General features: G+C 42.0%; 1 protein-coding gene across 2 annotated transcripts in view; it reads left to right on the forward strand.

Moving 5' to 3' along the window:
• Nucleotides 1-12,754, forward strand: part of LOC126475382 (cyclic GMP-AMP synthase-like receptor) — a 259,124-nt gene that overhangs the window by 163,435 nt on the left and 82,935 nt on the right. For both annotated transcript variants that reach the window (XM_050103207.1, XM_050103208.1), the window contains one exon: nt 7,542-7,661. In XM_050103207.1, the coding sequence (XP_049959164.1) occupies nt 7,542-7,661 (120 nt within the window). The remainder of the gene's footprint in view (nt 1-7,541; nt 7,662-12,754) is intronic.

The raw sequence follows: 12,754 nt of genomic DNA on the forward strand, positions 1-12,754 counted from the left end.
GGTTTATTCACAGCCTGGACAGGAAATCGGTTATAAGAACTGAAGGACATAAAATGGATGAAATGGAAACAGTAGTTCAGAAGATAGTGTGACAAGGTTGTATATTGTCCCTGAATTTATACAATCTGTACACTGAGCAAGTTGTGAAGGAAACATAGGAGGAAATTGGAGAGGGAATTATACTTCAGAGAAGAAATAAAGAAATAAAAACCTTTGAAGTTTGTTGATGACATTGCAATTCTTTCAAAAACAACACAAGACTTGGAAGAGCAGTTGAAAAAAATGGAAAGTCTCTTGAAAAAAGGTTGCAAGTTGATCATCAATTGAAGTGGAGTAAGGTTAATGAATGAAGTTGAATTAAACCAGATGATACTGAGGTAATTACATGAGGAAATGAGACACTAACAATAATTTAGGAATTTCACTATTTGAGCAGCAAAATAACTGGTGATAGTTGAAGTATGGAGGATACAAAATGCAAACTGGCAGTAACAAGTCAAGCATATCTCTAAAAGCGAAAATTGTCAACATTGAATATAGATCTAAATGTTACGAAGTTGTTCTGAAAGTATGTGTGTGGAGTGTAGCATTGTATGGAAGCAGAATGTGGATGATTAGCTTAAAATGTTTGGACAGGAAGAGAACAGAAGCATTTGAAATGTGCTGCTACACAAACATGCTGAAGATTACATGGTTACATCAACTAATTTATGAACAGAAGCATATTGGGAGAAAAGAAATATGTGGCACAATTTGACTAAAAGAAGGAATTGACTGTAGGACACATCCTGAGGCATTGAGGAATCATCACTTTCATAATAGAAGTTTGAGGGGGGGGGTTTAAAGTTGTTTATGGTGACCCAAGCTCAGATACCGCAGGCAGGTTCAAATGGATGTAAGTTGCCATGGTTAAGCAGAGATGAAGATGTTTGCACAGAATAGACTAGCATAGTGGAGATTCATCAGAACAGTCTTTGAATCAACACCACCACAGTAAGAACAACATATGAGAGTTGTTTAGAAAGCCTGTGAATTTTAAAAAATCGAATGGCTTTGAGCACTATGGGACTTTACTTCTGAGGTCATCAGTCCCCTAGAAGTTAGAACTACTTAAACCTAACTAACCTAATGGTGTCACACACATCCATGCACGAGGCAGGATTCAAACCTGCAGCCGTAGCAGTCACACGGTTCCAGACTGTAGTGCCTAGAACTGCTCAGCCAATCTGGCCGGCGTGAATTTTAAAGTTTTTTTTTTTTTTTTATGAGAATATTGTGAAAAGGATAAGTTACTTCTCACCGTAGGGTTGAGGTGTCGAGTCGCAGACAAGCACAACAAAAATATGTTTAAAACAAGTAAGCTTTTGGCTCAAAGGCCTTCTTCTGAAATAAGCAAAACACACACACACACACACACACACACACACACACATTCATGCAAACACAACTCACACACGCATGACCACTGTCTGGCCACCAAGGGCAGACTGCGAGCAACTGCGCATGATGGGAAGAATCAATCTGAGTGGTGGGAATAAGGAAGAGGTGGATGGTTTTGGGAGGGATAGCAGGATAGGGGTGGGGGATAGTAAAGTGCTGCGTGTGGGAGCATACAGAGAGAGGGTAGGGCAGCTAAGTTCAGGCAGGACTTAAGTCATGGGGGAGGGAACAGAAAAGAAGAGAAGTAAAGAGATTGTGGGTGCATTAATGGACAAGAAGGGTGTGCAGTGCTGGTGTGGGACCAGGGAGGGGATGGGCAGTGAAGGAGAGTGACTAACGCAGCATGCTCAGCAACTGTGTGTTTCAGCTGTTTCTTGGCCACAGTTAGTCAGTGGCCGTTCATGTGAACATATAGCTTGATGGTTGTGTTTCTGTTGTAGAGTGCAGCGCAGTATTTGCATCTTAGCTTGTACATCACATGACTACTTTCATAGGTAGCCTTGTCTTTGGTGGGATAGGTGATGCTTGTGACCAGACTGGAATAGGTGGTGTTGGGGTGATGTCTGGGACAGGTCTCACATCTAGGTCTATTACAGGGATGTGAGCTGTGAGATAAGCGACTGGGAGCAGAGGTGGATTAGGGATGGATGTAGATATTGTGTATGTTTGGTGGGTGGTGGAATAGTACTGTCAGAGGAGTGGGAAGGATATTGGGTAGAAAATTCCACATTTCAGGGCATGAAAAGAAGTAGTCAAAACCACTGGAGAGAATGTGATCCAGTTGCTCCAGTCCTGGATGGTACCGAGTCGTGAGGGAAATGCTCCTTTGTGGCCAGATGGTGGGGGACTTTGGGAGGTAGTGGATTACTGGCGAGATCAGGCAGGGAGATATGTTTCTGTATGAGGTTGGGAGGCTTATTTTCAGTCTGTGAAGACGTCGGTGAGGCCCTTGGTATGTTTCAAGAGGGACTGCTTGTCACTGCAGATGCAGCGGCCATGGGTGGTTGGGCTGTATGGAAGGGTCTTCTTGGTGTGGGATGAGTGGCAGTTGTCGAAGTGGAGGTATTGCTTGTGGTTTTTAGGTCTGATACACACTGAGGTACTGGTGTAGCAATCTTTGAAATGGAAGTCAACATTGAAAAAGGAGGACCAGGTGAAGTGACTGGGGGAGAAGGCATTGAGGTTCTGGATGAATGTGGATAAGGTGTAGTCATCCTTAGTCAAGATCAAAAAGATGTCACCAGTGAATCTGAACCAGGTGAGGGGTTTGGGCTTCTGGGTGGTTAGTAAGTATTCCGCTAGAAGCCCCACAAGTAGCTTGGCAGAAGATGGTGCCATATAAGAGCACATTGCCGTACCACACATTTGTTTATAGGTAATGCCTTCAGAGATGAAGGACTTGTGGGTGAGGATATAATTGGTCATGTTGACCAGAAAGGAGGTTGTAGATTTGGAATCTGTTGTTCTTTGGGAAATGTAGTCTTCAGTTGTAGTAAGGCCATGGACATTAGGGATGTTAGTGTAAAGGGAGTTGGCATCAGTAGTGATGAGCAGGGCACCATGTTGTACAGCAACAGGAACAGAGATGAGTTGGTGGAGGAAATGATTGGAGTCTTTTATGTAGGAGGATAGATTGCGGGTAATAGGCTGAAGGTGTTGGTCTATGAGAGCAGAGATTCTTTCAATGGGAGCACAAAACTGGCCACAATGGAGTGCCCTGAGAGCTGAGGTTCTAGGATTGGCCTAAGGATTTGAGAAGAGATTGGAGGTCTTTTGGATTTCTGGACAAGGTCACTGTGATAGAGTTTGTAGGTGGATGAATCTGATAGATGGCAGGGTCCTTGCACTGAGTAATCCTCTTTGTTCAAAACAACAGTGGGGAGCCTTTGTCAGCAGGTGGGATTATAAAGTCAAGATCAGTTTTTTGGTAGTGGATTGCAATTATTTTTGTGGTTTTAAGTTTAGCTTGCATGCTGATGGATTTGGGGAATGATGGTGAGGCAAGGTTCAAAGTTAAAAAATTCTGGAAAGCACAGGGAGGTGGGGGGGGGGGGGGGGGTGGTATTGTGGCTGGATGGAGCAGTAAACAAAGTGTTTCCATCTTAGGGACCATGAGAAGGAGTGAAGGTCTTTAACAAGTCAAGCATCATTAAATTTGGGAGTGGAGTGAAAGGTAAGGCCTTTGGAAGGGACTGATACACCTGTCGGACTTAAAATTGTTGGAGAAAAGGTTCATGATTGTATTTCAGATGTGTTTAGATTATGGATTTTCCATAGTGTTGGGAGGAAGTTTTTGATGGTGTGGTAAATGTAATAAGTCTGTGAGGCAGATTTGTCAACTGTTAGGGGATGTGGGGAAGGTTTGGAGGCTATTGCAGAGGTGGTGGATAGTCATGTTCCAAGATGGGAGTAGGAGATGCACAGGTTGAAGAGTTTTTTGAAGTGGCATTGAGCATGTTGCTCTCATTCAATGTGAGAAAGGGATACAGGAATTTGGGATTGCAGAGCAGGAGAATTTTGTAGATGGAGAAGAGGTATCTCCTTCCCTGTTCCCACTCCAAGCCTACTATTCCACCAATGCACACATAGGCTTTCTACTTCAACGCCCTCCCCCCCCCCCCCTCCACCTCCCCCCCACCCCCCCTGTCTAACGTCCCACCAGCACATAGCTGCCCTACTCACTCTCCTCGATGTCCCTGTATGCTCCTGCAAGCAGCACTTTACCATCCCTGACACCTGCTCTGCTATCTCTCCCCCTCTCCCACCAGCCTCATCCTTACCCCCACCGCATAGATTGCTTCTGCCACCATGCGCAGTTGCTTGCAGTCTGGTCTCGGCAGCCAGAAACACTGTGTGTGTGTGTGTGTGTGTGTGTGAGAGAGAGAGAGAGAGAGAGAGAGAGAGAGAGAGAGAGAGTTGTTTTTGTGTGAATGTGATATATCTGTGTGTGTGTGTGTGTGTGTGTGTGTGTGTGTGTGTGTATGTGTGTGTGTGTGTGTGTGTGTCTCTATTTCAGAAGAACGCCTTTTGGCGAAAGCTTACTTGTTTAGTAGTCTCTTGTGCCTGTCCACAACTCAGTGTCTACACTATATGGTGAATAACAATCTATCCTTTTCAGAGTATTGTCATTATTCCATTCTGGATTTTCTAAAGTATTGTTTTATTAATATAATTCTGTTTATTTCTTGATATAGTCTTCTTTTGGGTCATTAACTCATTTATAACATACTTATGAGGGCAAGGCAAAAACTTCTCTTTCTGATAGTTGGTTATTGCATTTTTATGTAAAAAATGCATTTCTTTACAATGCAATGCCTGTCTTAGCCAACTTATTTTGTCCAACATTTTTCCATGAGAAGATTCTGAATGACCTGGAAAATGCTCATCCAGTATTCCCATAACCTCTTCATTAGACTGTTCATCCAGAAAACTTGAATTGTATTTGCAGTGCTGTTTCGCCTGTTACATAATAGAAAACACTGACTTTAGCCTCTTCTACATCTACATCCATACTCCGCAAGCCACCTGACAGTGTGTGGCGGAGGGTACCCTGAGTACCTCTATCGGTATCTCCCTTCTATTCCAGTCTCCTATTGTTCGTGGAAACAAGGATTGTCAGTATGCTTCTGTGTGGGCTCTAATCTCTCTGATTTTATCCTCATGGTCTCTTCGCGAGATATACGTAGGAGGAAGATAAATTTAACTTCACCCTTTATGGAGCAGTGTCATTAGCTTTCAGCCTCTACATTCAATCCTGTAGTGCACAATATGTTGATTTTGTGTGTAGTTATAGTTTGCATCAAACAGCCAATTTTTTAAATTGTTGAATAGAGCTGAAGTCTCATTACAAATATTCACAAACTTTGAATGAATTTCCGGTGATGATAGACTGTCCAAAGAAAAGAATTTTATGGAAATGTAGTATTCCACTTATACTACATGAAAGAAACATACACGACTGCTTCTGAAAGTCTGAATAAGTACGGGAAGCTTACCAGTTGGGACTGATTCAAGAGATTGAGAAGGTCCAAAGAAGAGTGGCAAGATTCATGACTTTAACATTTAGCTATCACGAGAGCATTACAAATCTCATAGAAAGTTTGAAGTGGGACACACTTGCAGATAGATGGGGCACTAAACAGAAGGGGCTGCTCACTAAATTCTGAAATCCAACATTCACCGAGGATGTAGAGCATATATTATTACCACCAACTTTCAAATCATGCAATGATGTACCATTCAAAGATAAGGGAAATAAGAGCTCGTACTGAGGTGTTCAGACAGTCATTTTTCCCTCACGCGATCCGCGAGTGGAAAAGAGGGGGGGAAATCTGACGTTGACGCGAATTGTGCCCTCCGCTGCACACTGCTTGGTGGCTAGAGGACTAAATATGTAGATGTAGATGTAGATGTCTATTCCACAGATCAAGTTGCTATTTGTGATGGATTATTGTGCAACATGCTTTCACATAACAGAAAGCAAATTTCATTGATATTGTGATCTATGTGGCAGGATGACAAACTTTCTACTTGTCCTCTGAGATTTCTTGGGTTCTCCTAAGTAGAAATTCATTTTGGCAGTGATCTTTCACATTATGACATTTTCTCCCTATTGAACTACTTTTTCAAATATTTGAGGATGATTTGTGTTGATTTTCACAGTGGTTATGTGGCAAACATGATCACATGGAAAAAGTTTTTGCTGCTTGTTTTGATATTTCCTACACCTTCCATAACTGATAGTACAATAGCACATTGTGTAATCTCTAAAATGGGGCAAAATAAGTTTTTTTAAGGATAAGAATAGACAAAATGTAGAGAACAGGTAGATGAAGTAGGAATTTCGACAGTTTTAGCTTGAAGGGACAAAAAAATGTTCTCTGCAAATGTAGGCTTACTCTGAAATGCATCAAATAAAAAATCACTATGTAGCACTGTTATCTGGAATGAATATTTCACTCTGCAGCAGTGTGTGTAATGTTTTGAAATTTTGGTAGCTTAAAACTGTCTCTGAAAAGAATTCCAACTCGCTTCACACACTGCAGGAGAAAGGTATTGAACACTTCTGCAGTTTGACTACCATAATAATTAGCTGTGACTTTCCAGCTAATATAATCAACATGGCTTTCTTTAGAGTATTTTATGAGGTAAATCAAGGGCTTTGATTGTCCCTTGCTCTCATACTGAAAGTACTTCAAAAATCAGTTGGAATCCCCTTGAACATAAGTAAATTCTTTGGCATGTGGTCACAGTTTACTTTGGCCTGTTTGTCTATAGTCATCTTGCCAGAACCTTTCTCATATTCAAATGTTTTTGCATATGTTAGATAGTTGAAATTTTCATTACATTGCATTTATGTGCTCAGCAACCTCATACCTACTATTGTCTGTAGCTTAAGTTATCAACTCAACTGGACACCTTGGATTTTCAGCAACTGGACACCTTGGATTTTCATCATTACATGTGCTAATGTGACCACTACGAGTGGAGTGTGATTCATGTAATACTTTCAGTCTTTCTTACATTTAAGTATCATTTACACAGTTGAGAAGTAACTCTTTATTAACAATCTGACATCATTTGCCAATTATCCTAGTAAGAAACACACACTTGTATTAATACGGATACTTACAGTAAGTAGAAATGAAGATTTCAAATCAGTTTTTGGAAGTATATAGAGGAAAGATGTCTACTGCAAGTTTCTTTCCCAATTCACTCGCTTGTCCTCCAACCAGTCCTTGAATGTTTAGTGTTCTCAGTTTAGTCTGTGTTAACTTCCAAATGTCTGTTTGCTGATGAATGACTGTAAGCAATTTGCAAAAAATCGTATCTTGGTATTACTAAAATTTAGTGTTTTTTGTGAGGTAAATATATGAAAAAATGCAAAAAAAGTGTCATGTACAGTTCACTGTCTAGTCACAGCAAGTAAGTGATGGAGTACTGATAATCTATCATACTGCAAAATCTTATTTTATAATTCAATTTTTAGATTATTTTAAAAACATTTTTTCTCTTATACAGTGCTTCATTTTTTGTTTAACTTATTTATCATATCTGGTAATGGAGAAATAAGCTGATGGACTTTTCTTTCCATTTTCTAGAAACTAAGAGATGTCCAAAATTGGAAAGGAATTGCAAGCTACTACTTAAAGACACTCTTTTTATGGAAAAATGACACTGATTATAATTGGTCCAAAAGTATGGGTGAGCTTTTTATTGAGGTAAGTGTTATCACCTGAAAAATTACTTAGAATCATTTTTTTAAATGTGAACTTGTTTAGTGGCAGCAATGAACTGAGCTGCTTTAGTTCATAAGAAGTTCCAATGGAAAGTTGTAATATGGATAGAGACTGACAAGGAACTGCTGGAGTGTGGGGTTGCTAAAGGCCAATGATGTTTAGAGCATTTGACACTCCATATATTGTCTACCATGCAATGGGGTGTGGGACTTGAGCAGCAAGTCCTACACTCATAGCTCACTTATTTGTTACATAGTTTAAGTCTTAATTTCTTTGCGTGTTTTTGGGTACTTGCATAGTTTAATTCACAAATTTTGGGCATATTGTAGTATTTGAAAGTTGTAGCATCGCATTTTAGTACCTGAATAGTGTAGAATCACATTGTCTCCTTCTGCCGCCGAGCAGTGTGTCAGCAGTGCGCAAGTAGCAGCATTACTGCATTTACTAGGCAACCTTTTATTTTAATAACTGTTTAAATTTTGTGTTGAATTGTTTGTGCTCTCTGTAGATCAGTTCAGACGTTCTTTGCAAAACAGTATTTAACATGGATAGGGACTGCGACTGCTGTGTTCGGATGGGGGCTGAGTTGCCATCCCTTCGCTCCCAGCTTCAGGCAATGTTTGCTTCCGTCACACAGCTTGAGGCTGTTGCCTGTGGGGGTCCAGACATGGGTTTGTCGGGGACGGCCAGCTCATCCTACTCATTCCCCGATCGGGCTACGGCTGTGGTTAACCGGGATACTGCCCACATTGAGGCAGACCCCTCACCCATGGTAGAGTGGGAGGTCATCTCGAGGTGTGGTAGGGGGCAAAAGACATTCCGGAGGGCTGAACGGAAGGCCTCTCCAGTTCGTCTGACGAACAGGTTTCAGGCTCTGTCTCCGGCTGATACTGATCTTCGGCCAGACATGGCTGCTTGTCCTGTTCCAGAGGTTGCCCCTCAGTCTGCAAGATCCGGGCGGTCGCAGAGGGTGGGCTTACTGGTAGTTGGGAGCTCCAACATCAGGCGTGTAATGGGGCCCCTTAGGGATATGGCTGCAAGGCAGGGGAAGAAAACCAATGTGCACTCTTTGTGCATACCGGGGGGAGTGTCATTCCAGATGTGGAAAGGGTCCTGGGTGCATCCATCTGCAGGTGGTCACTCATGTCGGCACCAATGATGTGTGTCGCTATGGATCGGAGGAAATCCTCTCTGGCTTCTGATGGCTATCTGATTTGGTGAAGACTGCCAGTCTCACTAGCGGGATGAAAGCAGAGCTCACCATCTGCAGCATCATCGACAGGACTGACTGCGGACCTTTGGTACAGAGCCGAGTGGAGGGTCTGAATCACAGGCTGAGACAGTTCTGCGACCGTGTGGCCTGCAGATTCCTCGACTTGCGCCATAGGGTTGTGGGGTTTCGGGTTCCGCTGGATAGGTCAGGAGTCCACTACACCCAGCAGTCGGCTACACGGGGAGCAGGGGTTGTGTGGAGTGGACTGGTTATTTTTAGGTTAGATGGCCTCAGGCAAGCACAGAAAGGGCAACAGCCTCAAAGGGTGCGGGGTAAAGTCAGGACATGCGGAGACAAAGCAGCAATCGGTATTGTAATTGTAAACTGTCGAAGCTGCATTGGTAAAGTACCGGAACTTCAAGTGCTGATAGAAAGCACCGAAGCTGAAATCGTTATAGATACGGAAAGCTGGCTGAAGCCAGAGATAAATTCTGCCAAAATTTTTACAAAGGTGCAGACGGTGTTTAGAAAGGATAGATTGCATGCAACCGGTGGTGGCGTGTTTGTCGCTGTTAGTAGTAGTTTATCCTGTTGTGAAGTAGAAGTGAATAATTCCTGTGAATTATTATATGTGGAGGTTACACTCAACAACCGAGCTAGGTTAATAATTGGCTCCTTTTACCGACCTCCCGACTCAGCAGCCCGAACTTTTCGCGCAGAACAGGGAATCAGTGATCATAAGGCCATTGCAGCATCCCTGAATATGGAAGTAAAAAGGAATATAAAAAAAGGGAGGAAGGTTTATCTGTTTAGCAAGAGTAATAGGAGGCAGATTTCAGACTACCTAACATATCAAAACGAAAATTTCTGTTCCAACACTGACAATGTTGAGTGTTTACGGAAAAAGTTCAAGGCAATCGTAAAATGCATTTTAGACAGGTACATGCTGAGTAAAACTGTGAGGAATGGGAAAAACCCACCGTGGTTCAACAACAAAGTTAGGAAACTACTGCGAAAGCAAAGAGAGCTTCACTGCAAGTTTAAACACAGCCAAAACCTCTCAGAGAAACAGAAGCTAAACGATGTCAAAGTTAGCATAAGGATGGCTATGCGTGAAGCCTTCATTGAATTTGAAAGTAAAATTCTATGTACCGACTTGACAGAAACTCCTAGGAAGTTCTGGTCTTACGTTAAATCAGTAAGTGGACCAAAACGGCATATCCAGACACTCTGGGATGATGATGGCATTGAAACAGGATGACACGCGTAAAGCTGAAATACTAAATACCTTTTTCCAAAGCTGTTTCACAGAGGAAGATCGTGCTGCAGTTCCTTCTCTAAATCCTTGCATGAACGAGAAAACGGCTGACATCATAATAAGTGTCCAAGGAATAGAAAAGCAACTGAAATCACTCAACAGAGGAAAGTCCACAGGACCTGATGGGATACCAATTCAATTCTACATAGAGTACGCAAAAGAACTTGCTCCCTTCTAACAGCCGTGGACTGCAAATCTCTAGAGGAACAGAAGGTTCCAAATGATTGGAAAGGAGCACAGGTAGCCCCAGTTTTCAAGAAGGGTCGTCGAGCAGATGCGCAAAACTATAGGCCTATATCTCTGACATCGATCTGTTGTAGAATTTTAGAGCATGTTTTTTGTTCGCGTATCATATCATTTCTGAAAACCCAGAATCTACTCTGTTGGAATCAACATGGATTCTGGAAACAGCGATCGTGTGAGACCCAACTCGCTTTATTTGTTCTTGAGACCCAGAAAATATTAGATACAGGCTCCCAGGTAGATGCCATTTTCCTTGACTTCGAGAAGGCGTTTGATACAGTTCCACACTGTCGCCTGATAAACAAAGTAAGAGCCTACGGCATATCAGACCAGCTGTGTGGCTGTATTGAAGAGTGTTTAGCAAACAGAACACAGCATGTTGTTCTCAATGGAGAGACGTCTACAGACATTAAAGTAACCTCTGGCATGCCACAGGGTAGTGTTATGGGACCATTGCTTTTCACAATATGTATAAATGACCTAGTAGATAGTGTCGGAAGTTCCATGCGGCTTGTCGCGGATGATGCTGTAGTATACAGGGAAGTTGCAGCATTAGAAAGTTGCAGCGAAATGCAGGAAGATCTGCAGCGGATAGGTACTTGGTGCAGGGAGTGGCAACTGACCCTTAACATAGACAAATGTAATGTATTGCGAATACATAGAAAGAAGGATCCTTTATTGTATGATTATTATGATAGCAGAACAAACACTGGTAGCAGTTACTTCTGTAAAATATCTGGGAGTATATGTACGGAACGATTTGAAGTGGAATGATCATAAATGTTGGTAAGGCAGGTGCCAGGTTGAGATTCATTGGGAGAGTCCTTAGAGAATGTAGTCCATCAACAAAGGAGGTGGCTTACAAAACACTCGTTCGGCCTATACTTGAGTGTTGCTCATCAGTGTGGGATCCGTACCAGGTTGGGTTGACAGAGGAGATAGAGAAGATCCAAAGAAGAGTGGCGCGTTTCGTCACAGGGTTCGTGATAGCATTACAGAGATGTTTAGCAAACCCAAGTGGTAGACTCTGCAAGAGAGGCGCTCTGATCGCGGTGTAACTTGCTGTCCAGGTTTCGAGAGGGTTCGTTTCTGGATGAGGTATCGAATATATTGCTTCCCCCTACTTATACCTCCCGAGGAGATCACGAATGTAAAATTAGAGAGATTCGAGTGCGCATGGAGGCTTTCCAGCACTCGTTCTTCCCGCGAACCATATGCGACTGGAACAGGAAAGGGAGGTAATGACAGTGGCACGTAAAGTGCCCTCCGCCACACACCGTTGGGTGGCTTGTGGAGTATAAATGTAGATGTAGATGTAGATGTAGATCCAATGGTGAGCACAGGATGAGGCTACATAGCCTAGCTGAGTCGACAAGCAAGTCACAACAGTACTACAGTTCTAGTGGTGCTGATACAAAGCAGAGCAGTTGCAAAGATAAACAAAGCAAACATTGCATTATATTTACAGCAACAGTTGCCAAAGTTGACATTTCATCAGAAAGGAATCCAAGGAGTTTTGCAGAGTGAGCAAAAAGTGGCAGATGAAATATTAGCATTTTCGCAAAATGAGTCAGTGGAATATGTTGTGTGATATTCGCTCAATTGTGTGGTCAGTGTATATGAGGAATACAATGATGAGTATACATACTTTACAAGTGAAAGTGCAACAGGTGTCGAGTCATGTAGTTCATCGTCCATGGTGACAGATCCTGTTTCCAGTGAAACATAGTGAAGAAAAATTGTCTTCTATAGAGTGGGTACTAAATATAATTACGTACATGGAAGATCATACACAGCATAGTAATAAAACAGTTATGAACAAATTTTAGGTAAGTCCATAGGAATTAGATTAGATTAGATTAGTACTTGTTCCATAGATCATGAATACAACAGTTTGTAATGATGTGGAATGTGTTATTACAACCTTATACTGCATAAGAAAAACTATGGATATTCAAGGGAGGGTAAGGTGCACTTTTTACAAAAACTAGTGTTTGCCCATTTCAAGAATGCTTGATACAGTTTATAGTATGTGCATGATAGTGACCTACTGCATTATGCACATCAAATAGCACACAACATAGATTAAAGTGATTTCAGGAGAAGCAGTGGATGGTTGCATTACTTCAAACAGTACTAGAGAATTCGAAGATGTAAGATAACTTCAAAACAAAGTGTCAACTTGGTGATCCACGGCAAACTGCAGAATTTGCCTAAAAATTTATAGATGAGATAAACAAACTTACCCCATCATTCAGCAAGAAACTTGTTTTCATCCCTGACAAATTGGAATATGAATAG

This window comes from Schistocerca serialis, chromosome 4 (genome assembly GCF_023864345.2).
Source record: "Schistocerca serialis cubense isolate TAMUIC-IGC-003099 chromosome 4, iqSchSeri2.2, whole genome shotgun sequence".
In the NCBI taxonomy this organism is placed as follows: Eukaryota; Metazoa; Arthropoda; class Insecta; order Orthoptera; family Acrididae; genus Schistocerca; species Schistocerca serialis.